The sequence below is a fragment of the Labeo rohita genome, chromosome 3 (genome assembly GCF_022985175.1).
Source record: "Labeo rohita strain BAU-BD-2019 chromosome 3, IGBB_LRoh.1.0, whole genome shotgun sequence".
Classification (NCBI taxonomy): domain Eukaryota; kingdom Metazoa; phylum Chordata; class Actinopteri; order Cypriniformes; family Cyprinidae; genus Labeo; species Labeo rohita.
In genome coordinates, this window is record NC_066871.1 from 2407872 (window position 1) to 2427475 (window position 19604).

The window sequence follows — 19604 nt, forward strand, 5'->3', positions numbered from 1 at the left end:
AGCACAAAAGCTCGTGTAGCACAGGCTCTGGGATGCGCGTTCACGACGCTACGAATCACGTCTAAGTTCATCGTCTGTGTACTCCGACTCAAAAAGGTATGGCAAAATACTGCATCTCATTTTCTTCTACAACTTCAGAATCGTCCAACATCGTTGTACCTTTTTGTTTGTAAACAGCGTTTGACTTACTTGCACTTCCTTAGTCTGTGCGCATTCGCTTTCTAAACACTGGGTCTGTAGTTCCGCCTACGTTCCGTGTGACCTTTTGACGTGATTCAATAGTACGTAGCATCATGGACACGCATCCCAGAGCCTGTGCTACACAAGCTTTTGTGCTTAAAAATAATATACAAATTTTCCAAAAAAAAATGACCGATCATTTCTCTAGATAAGACACTTCCTCCTTGGCTGGGATTGTGTAAAGTCCTTTGAAGCTGCATTTAAACTACATTTTAGAAGTTCAAAATCGGGGCACCAATGAAGTCCATTATATGGAGAAAAATTCTGAATTGCACTCCTCAAAATTCCCCTAATTTCTTTATGACTGAAGACAGAAAGACATGAACATGGATGACAAGGGGGTAAGTACATTATTTGTAAATTGTTGTTCTGGAAGTGGAGTTCTCCTTTAATAAAAAGCAGCACTATAAAGAGGAAAGAAGAAAATTAAAGGTAAAACTACTCAAAAACTATGTTGGTATGATAAAATATTCTAGATTATATAGAAAAAATGCAATAAAAAACTAAATCTGAGAAAATGCGTGAAAATATTTTTACAAATATGATATTCTGAATACTGATATTCATAAATATCAGTACAATTTACAAAAGAAACTAAGGAAATTTCTTACCAAACTTGTATTCTTTAGTATTTACGCTTTTTATAAATAACATTTCAGTGTAAACTATACAGTATTACATATAAAATGTTTTCCAGCCCTAATTCATGCACGCATGAATTACGAGTGATTGCAGGTGCTTTTAAGATTTTTGTATAGCTGAGCCTGAAACAAACCCAACTAACAGATCAGTTAACATTCACATGATTCTAGCTATCCGATCACATGACTGTCTAATGTTTGTCCTTGTCTTTTTTATTCCTGCAGTCTATTGAGGTATGAGAAGATGATGGGCAAGCACAGAGGAGAAGAAATAGAGAGAGAGAGCAAAAGAAACAGATTAATGGGTTGATGGATAAAAGGAAGAACATGAAGTTAAGGACAAGTCTGGCCCTTCACATCACTCTTGTATCCACTTATTCAGTGCATAAACTGCTCGAACACAAACCCCAATTGATATACATTGTAAAGGTTAGTCAGAGCAGATAAAACTTTATTTGACACAAAACAAGTCTTTGAGGGACAATCGTGCTGCATGTTTAAAATCAAACGTCTATCCCTCAAAGTGTCTTTGTGAGTATAATTATGAATACTCCATGTAGACTTTGATAGGTGCAAAAACAATACAATCAAATCCGTTTTTAACAGCAGTTTTCTAGTTGAGTGGAGGTCAAGCAGGGCATGTGAAGAGCCAGAGGGCTGCTGGGTAAAGCGGTCATACCTGCATCAACATCATTGGGCCAGCCGCTGGGCTGGGATGCTCCCGGGGCTGGAGAACGGCCCGAATAGAAGACATCGTCCACCGGGCTCTCCATCTCACTGTCATCAATGGATTTACGTTTGTTGGAGCTGAAAGAGAAAAAAGAGAGAAGGTAAGGGAGGGGTTTATTTAATGTGATGTCTAAAAGGTTTGCATGTTGTGTACTGAGATATTAAGAAATTTAGATTTGGAGAAATTAAGCATTATTATAATCACTTGCTCACCAACGGATCCTCTGCAGTGAATGGGTGCCGTAAGAATGTGAGCTGTTTTATCCAAACAGCTGATAAAAACATCACAATAATTCACAAGCAATCCAAACCACTCCAGTCCATCAATTAATGTCTTGTGAAGTGAAAAATTGCATGTTTGCAGGAAACAAATCCATCATTACGTTGGAGTTTTATCAGCTGTTTTGACTCTCATTCTGACGGCACCCACTCACTGGAGAGGATCCATTGGTGAGCAAATGATCTAATGCTAAATTTCTCCAAATCTGTTCTGATGAAGAAACAAACTCATCTGCATCTTGGATGACCTGAGGGTGATTACATTTTCAGCAAATTTTACATTTTTGGCTGAACTATTCCTTTAAATACAAATGATTACACTATAAAAACATTAAAATAGCTTAAAAATAGTCCACTCAAAATCACTGTTTCAAGTGCACAGGTTATCTTAGCAGAATGAGACATTAGATGAGCAAAGACAGCAGAGTAAGACAGCAGAGCTTGAAGTGAATCGGACTACAGGAAGTGTGGAGTACCTCCGCGGGAGACTGGCATACAACTCCATCTCAGTCCTGCAGCGTTTGAAACATGACGACAAGGCGAGAGAGAGAGAGAGAGAGAGAGAGAGAGAGAGAAAAGGGACAGGAGAAGAGAAAGATAAAGAGACAAAATGACAGCAATCAAACAGACAAAGGTGAGAGGCAGAGAAAAAGGTAGGGTAAAAGATAGACAGAAATATATACAGACAAAAGAGGAAAGCAAGAACGTGTGAGTGCTACCAACATGCATTAAACTACTAAACTAGTGACAGATCAACTAGTAAAGCTGTTTAAGACATGCAAGAGTTTATTAGTATTTATTAGAGTCAGACATGAGCCAGAGCTTGGGGCAAAAATGCCTCAGAAATTTAAAAAATTGCAAATTATTTACTAATCTTATGCAAATGTATTAAACAGATCTGAAAAATGTATACATTTTATTTAGCAATTAAATTAATTACAGTTTACATAAGTGTAAGACAGTGCAATTTAAATGTTTTGAAAAAAAAGAAAAATCTTTCATAATATTAAAAAAGAAAATGAACTATAGGAAACAACAGCATAAAATAAAATAAAATAAAATAAAATAAAATAAATTTTTTTTTTTTTTTTTTTTATTGTTGCATTTTGCTTTCTAAAAATAGGAAATCAAGAAATATATCAGAATTATACATACCAATATTATTTTATATTTATATTTTAGAAAGATGCTCACTTTCATTTGGCATCAAAAAAAAAAAAAAATCCTGGCATAGAATGAAAGGAAAGCGAGCTCTGTGTGTGTACCTGGTTGATGGTGTAGACGTAATGGAGCGGCGACCCAGGTTGATGTTGTAATATCCTGGACTGTCAAGGTCGGCCAGAGAGAAATTGGGTCCGGTTGCTGTGGCAACTGGTGCTGAAATAGACACAGACAGAGTGAAGTCTGATTAATCAATCTCATCATCCATCTTTGTTCTCATGACAACATAATAAAACTTTCAGATACAATCATAATAGAAATCACTGAAGGTTGTCCAATGAGTTTATAAAAGTATATAAGTATTTTTAATTTTTAGTCTCTCAATTTTTCCTTGTATTTATTTATTTATTTATTTTGGAAGAAGTGTGATTTGTATATAAAGAAATAATACTTCTATTAAGCAAGAATGCATTAAATTAATAAAAGTGTCAGGAAAGACATTTATAATGTTAGATTATAAAGATTTCAAATAAATGCTGCTCCTTTGTAACTTTCTATTTATAAAAAAATCCACAAAAATATTAAGCAACACAATTGTTTTCAACACTGATGATACTAAATGTTCCTCAAGCATCAAATGAGCACATTAGAATGATCATGTGACACTGAACACTGCAGCAATGCTGCTGAAAATTCAGCAATTTTTATGTATTGTTTTATTTATTTGCTTTTTATTTGTATGTCACTGCTACGATGATTTTTATGAGTTACAATAATAAAATGACTTTTTAGCTCCAGTAAAAAGTTAATATTTACGACTGTCGATCAGAAAGACGCAGCTCATGTGACTTACTCTGTGACACACGGACCAACTCCGCCACGTTCCATACGCCTGACGTCACGAAGCAGTCCTGGAAACTCAAGTGCCCTGGAGAGAAAAAAGAAAGAGGCCAGAAATGAAAACACACTACACCGACAAATTACACTCAAAAAAAAAATCCCCGTATTTACTCATCTGCACCTGTCAAACACACGCACACACAAAATAAACTGGGCTCAATTGTCATAAAAAGGCCGGGAGCATATAATTACAGTCATCGGTTGGCATGTGTTCCTCGTCTCGAAGGAATAACAGGCTACCCCATACTTATGGTTAACTCCAACCCAGCACTCCACTCTCAGCTAAAACTTAATGAGGACACTAAAAATGCTTTATGTCACACTCAAGTGCGCGTGTGTGCGATGCTGCATACAAATATACAAACGTATTTGCTTTCGCTGTGCATATGGGCTTTCAATATGTACTTTTGTGTGTGTGGGCAAAACGGGTGAATGAGCCATGCTTCCACACCCATCTGTAGTGCTGGCTGAGGTCAGCGTGTGTGTGCGTATGTGTGCCGGTTAACCGCAGCGAGGCCGGCGCATGAGCTCAGTGTTGCCCGCGCCGCAGCCATGTGGTTCCCATCAGCCAATCACCGAGTGATTTATGAGCGTTCCGCCATTCTCCGTCACAGCCAGCCTAGCAACACTTTACTATAATAAACTCTGATGGAAATCGCTTTCGCGCAGAATCCGCGTTTGTGACCTTATTAACGTAAATAAAACGGCTTACGGTATCAATCGACCAGTATTTGTGCATTCGGAGGTCCGTGGAGAGCGCGGCTCACCCACAGATCCATCTGCTGACTGGCAGGCGGAGTGGAAAATGGTGGCTGACGCGTTGATTGTGTAGTGTAAGGATTTCATCACGCCGTTTCCACCAGTGCTAACCAGAGCTTGCTCGCTCACAGCCTTTAATGACAACTTCAGATGTGATTCTGCTGAGTTTAAGTGGACTGCTTCTTGAACAATCAGGGCTTTTCAATCGTTTTTGCAGAATTTGAAGGTTCAGCAAAGAAAGAACCTTGCAGATGAATCATTTCAGGGTGCCAGAAAGTAAGAATAATGGCTTTGCAGTGCACAAGAACATTTTTACTTCTATTAAGAACAGTTCAGTGAACAGTTTTAGCGTGAAGAACACCATCTAAAGAATTCTTTTTCACTATAAAGAACTTTTTGTGCACTGGAATGGTTCTCCATGGAATCATAATGTCAGTAAAGAAAATTCTTTAAAATAAAGGTTCCAAAAGAGGGTTATTTTTAGTTCCCCAAAGAAGCTTTCAGTTAAAAGTTCTTAAAAGAACCTTTCTTTTCTTAGTGTGAAGAACATTTGAAATAATCTGAAGAACCTTTTGGATTTTTAAAGTTCTTCTTGGAACCATAGATGTCGAGAAAGGTTTTTTTTTTTTTAGTTTTTTTTTTGTGTGAAGAACCTCAAGAAACGTTTTCCACTATAAAGAAACTTTTGTTTTGGAAAGTTTCTTCAGCCAAAAAAGAACGTTCTTAAAAATAAGGGTTCCAAAAGTTCAGTTTTTAGTTCCCCAAAGAAGCTTTCAGTTAAAAGTTCTTTAAAGAACCATTCCTTTCTTAATGTGAAGAACATTTCAATAATCTGAAGAACCTTTTGTAGAATGGAAAGGTTCAATGGATCTTTAAAGTTCTTCATTGAACCATAGGTGCCAATGATGGTTCAGCAAAGAAAGAACCTTGTAGAAGAATCATTTTTTGATGTCATAAAGTATGAATAATGAACCATTTTTAGTTCTACTAAGAGTTTTCTTTTAGTGTGAAGAACATCAAGAAACATTTTCCACTATAAAGAAACATTTGTGCAATGGAATGGTTCTTTATGGAATCATAATGCCAATAAAGAACATTCTTAAAAATAACAGTTCCAAAAGTTCAGTTTTTAGTTCTCCAAAGAAGTTTTCAGTTCTTTTCTTAGAGTGAAGAACATTTCAGTGGTTCCATGGATTTTTAAGGTTCTTCATAGAACCATAGATACCAATAAAAAAAAAACTTTATTTTTAAGAGTTACTTTTAAGGTTCTTCATAATTTAAAACAATGTCAAAGAAAATGAATCAATGTTTACTCATCCTCATGTTGTTCCATACCTGTATGACTATCTATCTAACCTTCTGCTAAGCAAAAGTAGTCTAGTCGAAGTTTGACATTACTTCTTTTAAAGTCAACAGAGAGAACCTCCTGCCTAACATCTCCTTTGTGTTACACAGATGAAAGTCTGGAGTTTGGAAAGATTCAAACACTGTTCAAATTAAAGGTTTTGTGTTTCCACTATGGTTCCATAAAGACCCTTTACACTGGAGAGTTGAAAGTTGAGAAGGTTCTATAGTTCTGCACACTATGAAAAAAATGCACTGTAAAAATCAAAACTCAACTTGAGGACTTTATGGAAAATATTATTGTATTAACTTAAAGTTTCTTACTTATGGATTCAAGTTCAATAAGCTAGCATAAGCTAGCATAAGCTAGCAAAGCTGCGCATTAAAATTACTTACATTAATAGTGATGTAGAACATTATAGTTGGTCAAACTTGTGTCTCAGTTTGTTCAGCAAACTGAAAAAGTTATACAGAAATACTTCTAAAACAGAGTTTATTTGAAAAAATGGAAGCTGAATTTTAGTGTGGAATCTTCAACTGAACAGTGCTTTGGAGAAGCAAGAATGGTCTTAAAAAGGTTCCAAAAATTCCCCAATGAAGCATTTAATTAAATGTTCTTAAAACAACCTTAGTGTGAAGAACATTTCAATAATCTTAAGAAGCTTTTGAGGAATGGAATGACTCCGTGGATGTTGAAGGCTCTTAGTGGAACCATAGATGCCCGTACTTTTGTTTTTAAGTATTAATCTATGGATCTTCATAAATTAAAACAATGGTAAACAAAATGCATCATATTTACTCATTCTCATGTTGTTCCAAACTGCTTTTGTTTAGCAGTCTAACCTACTGCTAAACAAAAGTTACTTCTATTAAAGTGAGCAGTTAGAACGTTCAGCTTAACATCTCCTTGTTAAGGCGGGAGTTTGGAAAGATTTGAATACATTTCTAAAAAAAAAGTTTTTTTCTTTTTTATTTCCACTACGGTTCCATAAAAACCTTTCCATTTGAGAAAACTCAGAAACTTGAGGACGTAATGGAAAATTGTATGTACTGTATGAACTTAAAGTGACTGTGCTTTCAACAAAAATTTGTCTGAAAAAAAAATGGAAGTTGCATTTTTCTAGTGTGGCTCTTTTAACTAAATCTTCAACTAAACAGCTCTTTGGGGAACCTTCAGGCACCTTTATTTCAAATATAAAATTAATTTGAGTGAATGAACTAATTTCTGGGTTGAATGACATTAGGCTGTAAAATCCATTTGGAACCTTTGAGTGTGTAGTTGTTTGTGAGAGCGTGTGTGCGATTTTCTTTACGCTTGACCCACCATTGGGCGGAGGCTTGATGTCTGCTTCTCCTTGTTGGTTGGAGTTATCCGATTGTCCAGATTCTGCAAAGCCGACAGAAAACGAGAGAGAGAGACAGGAGGGGGAAAAAAAGAGAGCAGATTAAACATGGGACGGCTGGGTTCAGTCCAAAGGTGCCTGAATCAATTAGCAGATGTAGAACATTCTATATATTCTCTGCCAGCACATATTCAATGTAGCGCTGAGACGACACAGCTGGAAATGAGACATGCAAAATGTGCTCCGGTTCTGGATCATTTACACGATACTCAGGCAAAATTTGGACCTTTATACGTGAAATCTGATGTTCTGTCCTGTTGTTAGTTGGTATTTGACGATACATTATCGTTCAAAAGTCTGGAAATGGGTAGGATTTTTTTTGTTTTGAAAGTTGTTTCTTATGCTCAACCAAGACTGCATTTTATTTGATTAAAAAAAAAACAGTAAAAACAACCATATTCTGAAATATTACTACAACTGTTTTCTATTTTACGATTCTTAAAAATGGAATTCATTTCTTTGATGCAAAGCTGACTTTTCAGCATAATTACTGTAGCTTTCAGTGTCAGATGATCCTTCAGAATTCATTCTAATGTACTGATTTGATGCTTGAGAAATATTATAATCAATGTTGAAAACAGTTGTGAAACTGTGATACGGTTTTTCAGCATTCTTTGATGTATTGGAAGATCAAAACAACAGCATTTACTTGAAATAAAAGTCTTTACTGTGAATTTTGAATCCTTGCTGAATACAAGTATTAATTTCCATCATTTTTTTTTAAACAGTAATGTAGGTTTGAGTTGGTTAGGGAACTAATGTGTAGCCTTAAGTATTAAACAACATATACTTGAATAACACCTCAAATTTCATGGATTTCGAAATCAAATTCTGCCTAGGTCGATAAACAAAGATTATATTCTGTTATTTCAATATTACCATATCAATATCTAGACATAAAACCACCAAACAGTCTTTTGACCATGAAACAAGATCTTCAGTCCAGGCAATGTAGACCCCAGGTGTGTTTAAAAAAAAAAAAAAAAAAAAAAAAAAAAAAACACAACTGGACTTGGTCAGTCGGGCACAATGAAAAAACACAGCCGAAACAAACTACACACACGGCTGTCCATTTTAGGTTTGAAGTTGCGCTGCTAATCTAAAATCTATAAATCTGCAAAATACACATCCGAGAGCAGCCTGGTGTAACCCAACTCTGCCGTATAGCTCATAAGATGTAGACAAAGGCTGGTACGCAGCCATCGAGTTGTTTGGACAATGTCTCCGTAGGCTTTTTATCTTAGAAAGTATAGCGATCTTGGAGCGAGACCAGACCCCTGCGGCTGTTTGAATTGGCCGAGACTCACTACCCCCTTTTTTCTATATGCACTAAGGTTTTGACTAACTATAGACCTTAAGAAGGTCTACAAGAGTATTGATGAATGTTTCACCTCTTTAGCCAGTCATACTTTGTGTTTTTAGCATGTTTGCTAGTTGCTAGGAGGGTTCTGGATAGTCGCTTACTACCCTAAGTCTCTAGATTTGCCTCGAAATGTAGCAGTCGTGTTGTTTGGCCTTAGCATGCACCACTAATTATGTGCAGCAACAGAATGTGGTTTAAAAAACCAACACTATACGTTTTGAAGGAAAAAATGAACACGGCAGCCCCCTCTTTCCTTCTTTTCTCTCTATCGCACCCCCTCGTTCGCTTGCTGCTGCTGTTGTTGTATGGAATCCTGGCAGCCATCTTAGCGCTTGGCAGCCATCTTAGCATTGGCGGTACCAGAGCATTCCAGCTAGCTTACAAAAGCACCCACACACAGACGCACTCCTCTCAGAAAGAGAAAACCTCTCCACCAACGCGCTATACGCTAAAAGCCTCGCAAATGAAGGTTATTTTCAGCTACTTGTGCTAAATGCTAATTGAGGGGGGAAAAAATATCGACTGCCGCCGCGTTTTGTTCGCAGAAGTGCATGTAGCTGATACTGTGAACTGATATGCAAGTAAATGTGCTTTAATCGACTCAAATGGACATAAAGCACTTCAACTCGTGTAATCTCATTTCCTTACAAAAAACTGCTATAGTGGTTACATGATGTGGTGATGATAACACATTGTTTAATCATTAAAGGGGGTTTCGGTCGTGGACTTTCCACCTAAAAATATGATTAACTTCTACAAATCTGTATTATAAATAAGAAAAAATAAAATGAATAAATAGATAATACCTAAATACTATAAATAAATATTTTTAATATTCTTTAATGTGTTATTTTTTTCATTAATTGTTTTATTTGTATTTTAGTTGTGGGTTTAGTAATTTTGTTGTGTGATTTGTCTTCTTTTATATATATATATATATATATATATATGTGTGTGTGTGTGTGTGTGTGTGTGCGTGTGTTTATGTCTTTTCTTTTTTCACACTGTAATAAACAAAAATATACAATTTGTTGAGTCAACTTAAAAAAATGTGTTACCCTGCAGCCTTAAAAGTTCAAGTTTAGTCAACTTGAAATGTTTAGTTGTACTAAGTGAAAACTTGAGGTATTTGAGGTGACTAAACAAATAATTTTGGTTAAACTTAAAAGCTGGGCTTGTTACCCAGCTGCCTTAAAATTTTGCCCTAAAAAAAGCTGAATGAACTCAAATATCTAAGTTGTCACTTAGCACAACTTAACATTTCAAGTTGACCTAACTTTGAGTTGACTGAACAAATTATTTTAAGTTGAATCAACATTTTTTTTTATAGTATAACGTTTATTTTATGTAACTAAAAAAATACTACTTGCAGTACAATTAGAATGCTTGCAATATAATTCGATTAAAACAGAAATGTTATTTTAAGAAATGTTATTCTGTTATTCTTCAAGCTGCAATCTGGCAACCATGTGCAGGCCTGTACTGATCAAATTGTATTACATTCTAGACTGTAAATAGAATTTTAATCAGAATCACCTTTCTGTTCAGATGATTTTAAAACCCAGGCTACCAATGGATTCTGTGAATTCAGAATGGCTACAATCCCTAATAATTATCGCCCTCTGGTGGTGTGGATGTATGAAGCGCAGTTTAAGGAGACGTCTCGGATGACCTCCAATCCAATTACATGGCACATTAGTGAAGCTCACTATGCAGAACTGGACGCGAGTGAATGAGAGAGGCCGCGCTATTGGGCACAGACAAAGCGCAGATGAGCAGGGGGCCAGATCATCAAAACTCAAACACACAAAGGAGAGACTGTCCATTATTAGAGCACAGACTCCAGCCTATGGAGTCCAATCAACACCGTTATCAGCATGCAACCACACACACACACACACACACACACACTGCTATTGCATCCAACAATGTTCATGCTAATCCTTATCTTCCCAGCACACACAGTCAAAGGACCCCTGAACACACCATGCCAAAGATACTGGGCGACACACATGCACACACACAGCGGCAGTGCTTTTAACATTACAAAAGTGTCTTTACAATGGTAGAACACTTCTTGAGTATGTTTCAAATGGAAAACCATTGTTCAACAGGGTATTTAAAACTATTACCATCCCTAAACAGCACTTGCGCAAGATCCTTCACACACCCATTTCTTAAAAGCCCCTGTCTAATGACTCATTTAGCATGCAAAAATTCAGAAATGACTGCACTTGTGAGAGCAAAGACGTATTTGCTATTATAATCATGATTTTCGTTTGTTCTCTCTTTGTATAGGTAAACTAAATAGGCTTGACCTATAGGATGTCTAAAAAGGAATTTTTCACTTTATTGCTCATACTTTGTGTTAGTGAGCTGAACAAATTCCAAATCCCGAACACTCAACTTTAGCACAAACTTTTCCTGCACCATTTGTAATGTGACTTTTACTAAGCGACGAGATTTATTATAGTTTATGATGTGTTAACCACTCAATAACCACACAAAACACCCAACAGAAACACACTAAAGATGACATCACAATTAATGCTTTCCAGCTAAACATATCAGTTTTTAAGTATTACTTTGTTTCTATCAAATATGTTTATAATGTACTATCACAAATGGGTTCAACATAAATTTGTTGCTTTTTGAGAGTATTTGGGTTCAATTTAACCTGTCAAAAACTTTATTAAAAAAAAATCTACAACATAAAAACAACATGACATCAACCAAAAAAAGTTAGATTTAGACCTTTTTCCTCAGAGGAAAATCTGACTTTTTTCACAGAAAAAACTGTGAGTTATGATGTAAGATATAAATTGTAAGATGTAATTCTAACATATCAGTCTTTTTTTCCCTCAAAACTGGATTTTATAACTCACAATTGCGAGTTTATATCTCACAAGTCAGAGTTGTGAGATATGAACTCAGAATTGCAAGATATAAAAAGAGTTTATATCAAGCAAATCTGAGAAAAAAGTCAGAACTGTGAATTCATATCTCGCAATTCTGACTTAATAATTCGCAATTGTGAATTTATATCACGCAATTCTGAGGGGGGGAAAAAAGTCAAAATTGTAAATTTTATCTTGAAATTCTGCTCACAATTGCGAGTTTATTATGCGTATGAGTTTGTATCTCACAATTCTTTCTAACTTGCAAGTTTATATCATGCAATTATGAGTAAAAGAACTGCGAGTGTATATTGCATATCTGAGAGAAAAAAGCCAGAATTGTGAGTTTCTAGCAATTCTGAATTAGCTTACAATTTTGAGTTTATATCACGCAATTCTGAGAAAAAAAGGTGAGAATTATGAGTTTATATCTCGCAATTCTGACTTTATAAATTGCAACTGCAAGTTTACATCATGTAGTTCTGAGCAAAAAAAGAATTTATCTCAGAATTCTGACCTAACTTGCAATTGTGACTTTGTATCATGCAATTCTGAAAAAAAAAGTCAAAATTGTGAATTGTATCTAGCGATTCTGACTTTATAGCTCACAACCGCAAGTTTATCATGGAATTCTGAGAAAAAAAGTCAGAATTATGAGTTTATATCTCACAAATCTGACTTTATAAGTTGCAACTGCAAGTTTACATCATGCAATTATGAGGAAAAAAGTCAGAATTGTGAATTTATCTCGGAATTCTGCCTTTACAACTTGCAACTACAAGTTTATATCATGCAATTCTTAGTTAAAAAAAAAAAAAAAAAAAAAAAAAAAAAACCGCAGGTTTATATTGCACTTTTGTGAGATTATATCTAGCAACTCTGACTTAACTCATAATTGTGAATTTATCACGCAATTCTGAGAAAAAAAGTCAAAATTGTGAATTTTATCTCTCAATTCTGTCTTTATAACTTGCAACTGCGAGTATATCATGCAATTCTGAGAAAAAAGTCAGATTTATGAGTTTATATCTTGCTGTTTTGACTTTATAACTCACAATTGTGAGCTTGTATCATGAGACGAGTCAGAATTGTGGGAAAAAAAAAAAAAAAAAAAAAAAACCACAATAACCTTTTTTTACTCAGTGGCGAAAACGGACCTTCATAAATAACTGATAGATTAAAATTCGAAAGTATGATTTTTTTTTTTTTTTTAAATATAAATACAATGAAATGAATGCTTTTATTCAGCAAGGATTCATCAACTTGATCAAAAGTAACAGTATATGTGTTTGTAATGTTACCAAAGATTTTAAATATTTTTAATGCTGTTTTTTAACTTTTTATCAACTATTTGTCAAAATGTTTCTTGAACAGCAAATCATCATATCAGAATGATGTCTGAAGGATCATGTGACACTGAAGACTTGAGTAATGATGCTGAAAATTCAGCTTTGCAACACAGAAATAAATTACATTTTAAAATATATTCAAACAGAAAACAGTTCTTTTAAACTGCAATAATTTCTCACTGTTTTTACTATATTTTTTTATCTAACAAATGCCGTCTTGATGAGCAATAAGGGACTTCTTTAAGAACTTCTTTACCGATCCCAAACTTTTGAAAGATTGTGTATGTGGAAAGTAAAATGAGAAACTAAAAAGGGTCAATTTTGAATTATATTAACTTCGAATGAAATCAACCCAAATGTATCTTAGCCCTAAAGAGAAAACATTACTTCTCTGTGTGTGTGTTTTAGTTGGAGAGGCATGTTAGATCCCCTGGATTCAAACGTCATGGCTTATGATGACAAATACATGGAAAATGTATACCGCATGAAAATGTGCAATGCATTTTCCTGAAAAAAAAAAAAAAAAAAAACAAAAACCCAATGCACGCCTCCACACCTTAGGTAAACACACACACACACACAGACTACGGTGCAGAATGAAGAGGCAGCACAGCTTTTCCAATTGGGTTTTGCTTAAGAGGTTTATCGGTATGTTGCTAAACATTCTGACCTTTTTTTTTAATCCGTAATGCGCTTAAAATGTTCCAAACCCTCCTAATCCCCACGGCGATCCCACACAGATGTTCTCTGAGCTCTTTTATTGGACTTTATTTGAGTATTTGCCCCCCTCCACCAGCACTTATTTATTCATTTCCTATCTTATGAAAGCACACTCCATCCTGTGCCCGCGCCCCCTCAGCCCTGCGTTTCCCAGCAGCCCCTGCAGCGAGTGAAATCGGGCAGCTTGTGCTTTTAAAAGGGGGTCTATACCTGCTCCGGACCCCCCCCCCCTCCTCCCTCCCGTCCGGATTAATATGTATGTGGACGCTCGCGGGGGGGCGGATATGAAATCTGAACGTGTAATGTGGCAGGTGTGTTTGGAGTTGGCATGTAATGCGTGTGTGTGAGCATGTATGCGTGTGCATATGCACATGGGTATTACGGTGGGAAACTGGGCATGGATTTGTGTTTCCTCTGGCAAATATGTCTGAGAGCGTGTGTGTGCATTTGTATGCTTTGGGTGAGTGTGTGCGTGCTGTTGATGCAATCGCTGGCCGCACACATTGCATATTAAACATCATGTACATGATTACAATATGCATATTCATGCTAGAGGATGATTTGAAGAGAATTTACCCAAAAATGAAAACTTGGTCAGTGTTTTCTCGCATTCATGTCATTCCAAACCTGTATAACGCACTTCCGTGGATCTCAAAAAAAGACGCTTAATACAGTGTTCAAGCTGCACTTTTTCACACAATGAAAGTAAATATTGGTGGATGGCATTACAAGCCATCTATATTAAATCTTCTAAGCCATAAAAAAAACTTAATTTTGACCTATAACATATGAGCACTGTAGAGACCTTTTTGACAGCTGGTCACCAAAAAAACAAATTGCCATTATAGCCTGAATTGCTATAAAAATAACTATTATTTTTGTTAAAGTAATGTAAGAAAATGTTATTTCATCTTGCTCCAGAGTTTTAGTTTTTTTTTTTTTTTTTTTTTGTTAACGTGTTATTTTATTTAAGCTTAAGACAAATCTAAAAAATATACAAACTTCTTTATCAATGTTGCAGATTAACAAATTAAAAGCAGTGTTATTTTAGTATTATTTAGTCTTTTATTTTTTACATACTTAGTTTTTATTTTCAGTTTTCATTTTAATTTTAGCTTTTGTCATTTTTTGTCATTTTTATTAGTATTTCTTCATTTTTCTGTTTGCCTTTCATTTATTTTTAATTCATTTTCAATTTTAGTAGTTCAAGTACTTTACCTCAAACTTATTCTGTTTCAGTTTTAATTTGAGTCTTCAGTTTAATTTCAGTTTAGGTTTTAGTAATTTTGCTATGTGCTTCTGTCATTTTCATTAGTATTTGTTCATTTTTCATTTTCAATTTTAGTACTTTACCCTAAAACTTATTCTTTTTCAGTTTTATTTTCAGTTTTCATTTTAATTTCAGTTTAGGTTTTAGTAATTTTGCTATATGGTTTTGTTGTTCTTATTAGTATTTCTTCATTTTTCTGTTTGCCTTTCATTTATTTTTAATTCATTTTCAATTTTAGTAATTTTAATACTTTACCTCAAACATATTTTATTTCAGTTTTATTTTCAGTTTTCATTTTAATTTCTACTTAGGTTTTAGTCATTTTTTTCCTTAGATGCTTTTGTCATTTTTATTAGTATTTTATTTTTTATTTTTATTTTTTCATTGATTTTTAATTCATTTTCAATTTTAGTAAATTTAGTACTTTACCTCAAACATATCAGTTTCCATTTAAATTTCAGTTTAGGTTTTAGTAATTTTTTTCTTATATGCTTTTGTAATTTTTATTAGTGTTTGTTAATTTTTCTATGTGCCTTTAAGTTATTTTTAATTCATTTTCAATTTTAGTAATTTTATTGCTTTACTTTAAACTTACTTTATTTCAATTTTATTTTCAGTTTAGGTTTTAGCAATTTTGCTACATGCTTTTGTTATTTTTATTAGTATTTGTTAATTTTTTTATTTGCCTTTCATAATTCATTTTCAGTTTTAGTCATTTTAGTACTTTGTCAAACTTATTTTATTTCAGTTTTATTTTCAGTTTTCATTTTAATTTCAGTTTACGTTTTAGTAATTTTTTTTTAATATGCTTTTGTCATTATCATTATATGTTCATTTTTCTATTTGCCTTTCATTTATTTTTAATTAATTTTTTAATTTTATTTTATTTATAAACTTATTTTATTTCAGTTAGTCACCAAGATAAAGTTTTTTTTTAGTTTAAGTTTTCATCTAATATGTATATTTTAATGGTAAAACTAACATTTTATTTTAATTTATGGAAACAATTTTAAATAAGTAGGTAATACCCAATTTCAGCTTAATTTTTTTAAAGTGATACAAGATTCAACTTGATTTTTTGGGTTATTACTTACAGCCAATTTGATCAAATTCAAAAATCTAAAGCAGCAAGTGATTTTTGAGTAAATCATGACGAGTTTTTTTTTTAATTTTCGGGTGAACTGTCCCTTTAAGACCCTCGTGTGTGATGTGTTCACGGACACACAAATGTAGATTTTCCACGTTTCTGTTTACGCGTGCGTGTGTGTGTGTGTGTGTTTATCTGGCCTGGGTCATGCCAAAGAGGAGCAGGTGTGTAGGGATCTGCCCTGCATCGTCCGCTGCCCATCTGTGTGCCCGTCTGTGCCCGCTCCGTGCCAACTACACACCCGGCACAGCACAGAAAGGCGGCGAGAAGCAGAGCGGGGAGGGGCAATAGAGACGTTCGCAACAGCAGCTTTAACGCAAAAGAAACGTGGACACACGGTATGGCTGAGAAATGAAAAACTGGATAGGGAAAAAAAAAAGAGAGAGAGAGAGAGAAACAGACAGAGAGAAAGTTGGCGTGCCGCCCATCTCTTTCATGTTCTGTCCTCTTCTCGTCTGATTAGAGAGATGTAACCAAGCAGCTGGCACGGATAGACACAGTCTGCCGCTCTCAGAGGATAACGGCCAACGTCTAATCTATACATTTACTATGTACACACATCAAAGACACACACACACACACACACACACACACACACCTACCTTATCGTAATCTAATCCATTTACTATCCATGCAGAACTGAGCCGAAAGGAGAGCGATAACACACACACACACACACACACACACACACACACATCTGTCCGTGGGCGTTTGTGCGCTGTGATTTCAGTGCTGTCGCCCCAATTTAGCGTCTAAAACTTCCATCTGTATTTACACTGATGCAAACGCTGGCACTCACAGATGCAGTACAGTTTTTAGTGTGTCTGGGGTGAAAATAGTATCACAGTGGTGATTCTGATCAAATCGGAGGGTGTAGTGACTCTCATCGGCCACCAGGGAGCGAAGGACACAGGAAAAGAGGGTTTGCTGACCTCAGGAAGGTAAACGTTGGCCTGAAATAAACCGTGTTTAGAGTAAAACATATGTGGTCACAGTCAAACGGGCTAGGAGGAGAGCTGGAAGAAAATCGGATGACGTGCTTCTCCGACGAGAGATTTTAAACGTCTTTCTATAGTGTTTGCTTTCTTTTGAAGTCTGAAGATATACTGCTGTTCAAAAGTGTAGACTTTGAAAGAAGTCTCTTACGTTCACCAAGGCTGCATTTATTTTCAGTTTAAGAGACAGTTCAGCCAGAAATTAAAATTTGGTCATTGTTTACTCATCCTGGTGTTTTTCCAAACCTGTATGACTTACTTTTTTCTGTGAACTCCAAAAAAAGACGTTTAGTAAAGTGTTCAAGCTGCACTTGTTTATACAATGAAAGTAAATGGTGATGAAGGCCATTAAAAAATTTACTTTGACAAAAGTTCTGAAGTATGAAACTTGTATAAAACTATTTTTATGGTCATTTTTGGAGTTTAAATTTAAATTGACATTTAAATAAATTTTAAAATCAGTTTTCTGATAATTTGAAATTTATTCCTGTGATGCAAAGCTAAATTTTCTGGAAAAAAAAATAAAATAAAATAAAATAAAATAAAACAATTATTATTATTACTATTAAAAACACTTGTACATTTTTTCAGGATTGTTTCATAAGTAGAAACAGCATTTATTTGAAATAGAAAGCCATCCTGTTGCTAAACGGCTTTGAAATTAAGTTACTATTATTATTATTATTATTATTATTATTATTATTACTGTTGTTGTTGTTGTTGTTGTTGTTGTTGTTGTAAACACATCTTTGATGAATAGAAACAGCATTTATTCGAAATAGAATTTTTTTGTAACATTATAAATGTCTTTATAAATGTCACTTTCAATCAATTTAACACATTCCTGATAAACAAAAATATTAATTACCAGAGCAAAATGCAGCCATTAAGATAATGTTGCTAAATGGCTTTGAAAATAACTATATATTTTTGTATTTAGTATTAGTTTTTTTGTTTGTTTGTTTGATTGGTTGGTTGTTGTTTTTCTTTTTGGTTATGTTGTGCTACTTTAATTAAGCTTAAGAAAAATCTCCTTTTTCCTGTCATTTTTATCTTAATTTTAGCTTCAGTATATCATAAAATGCAGATTAACAAATTAAAAACAGTGTTATTTTAGCATTATTTAGTATTTATATAGTATTTAGTTTTTTTATTTTTAGATTTTGTATTTCAATTTTATTTTTACACAAAAAAACCCTGTGAAAACATAATATAGTAAAATTGTGCATTTAAAATATCTTATTTTAAAATATCTGTTTACACATTTTAAAATATGATGCAAAGCTGAATTTTCTGAAAAAATAATAATATTATTATTATTATTATTATTATTATTATTATTATTATTATTTTTATTATTGATAAATTGATAAAACACTTGTACTTTTTTCAGGATTCTTTGATGAGTAGAAACAGCATTTATTTAAAATACAAATCTTTTGTAATTTTGTAAAGAACTATAAATCTTTACTGTCACTTTTGATCAATTTAATGCATCCATGATAAATAAAAATATTAATTGCCAGAGAAAACAAGCAGCCACTATGATCCTGTTGCTAAATGGCTTTGAAAATAAATATTTATTTTTGTTATTTACCTTACTTAGTTTTAGTTTTTTGGTTACGTTGTGTCTTTATTTAAGCATAAGAAAAAAAACTTTTTTTCCTGTAATTTTTATCTTAATTTTAGCTTTAGTATATGATAAAATGCAGGTTAACATCTTAAAAAAAAAACAGTATTATTTTAGCATTATTTTGTATTTATTAATATTCTCATATATTGTGTTTTTATTTTTCAGATTTTGTATTCCAATTTTATGTTTATATTTATATTTTGAGTTGATGTTTTTGAAAGAAGTCTATTAAGCTCACCAAGGCTAAATTTGTTTGATAGTGGAGAAAAACAGTAATATTGTGAAATATTTTACATTTAAAATAACCGTTTATTATTTCAATACATTTTAAAAAAATGTTAATTTATTCTTGTGATGTAAAGCTGAATTTTCTGTGGGAAAAAAAAAAAAAATAAAAAAAAATAAAAAAATAAATAATAATAATAATTATTATTATTATTATTACTGATAAAACACTTGTATATATTTTTTAGGATTATTTGATGAATAAAAACAACATTTATTTGAAATAAAATCTTTTGTAACATTATAAATGTCTATACTGTCACTTTCAATCAATTTAATGCATCCTTGATCAATAAAAATATTAATTTCTTAAAACAAAAAATCTATCCCGATCCCAAACATTTGAACATTAATGTGTGTCTAAATCCAAGTGTATAACTCTTAGTATGAACTCTAAGTACAGTGATTCTTGCATTAGCGCACACCATTAATAAAAGTTAACTTTCTAAGCATGTCTTTTGTCTGGACGACTGTTTTCATGCGAGAGAT

The 19604-nt window shown here is 33.7% G+C and overlaps 1 protein-coding gene across 20 annotated transcripts in view; it reads right to left on the reverse strand.

The window, feature by feature from the left end:
* nfixb (nuclear factor I/Xb) overlaps nucleotides 1–19604 on the reverse strand; it is a 184454-nt gene that overhangs the window by 27761 nt on the left and 137089 nt on the right. For 14 of the 20 annotated variants that reach the window (XM_051105482.1, XM_051105470.1, XM_051105469.1 and 11 more), the window contains 5 exons: nucleotides 7378–7440; nucleotides 3904–3978; nucleotides 3155–3266; nucleotides 2366–2401; nucleotides 1561–1688 (listed from right to left, as the gene is read on the reverse strand). In XM_051105482.1, coding sequence (XP_050961439.1) covers nucleotides 1561–1688; nucleotides 2366–2401; nucleotides 3155–3266; nucleotides 3904–3978; nucleotides 7378–7440 — 414 coding nt within the window. The remainder of the gene's footprint in view (nucleotides 1–1560; nucleotides 1689–2365; nucleotides 2402–3154; nucleotides 3267–3903; nucleotides 3979–7377; nucleotides 7441–19604) is intronic. The other 6 variants (XM_051105484.1, XM_051105486.1, XM_051105473.1 and 3 more) reach the window with 1 other exon arrangement.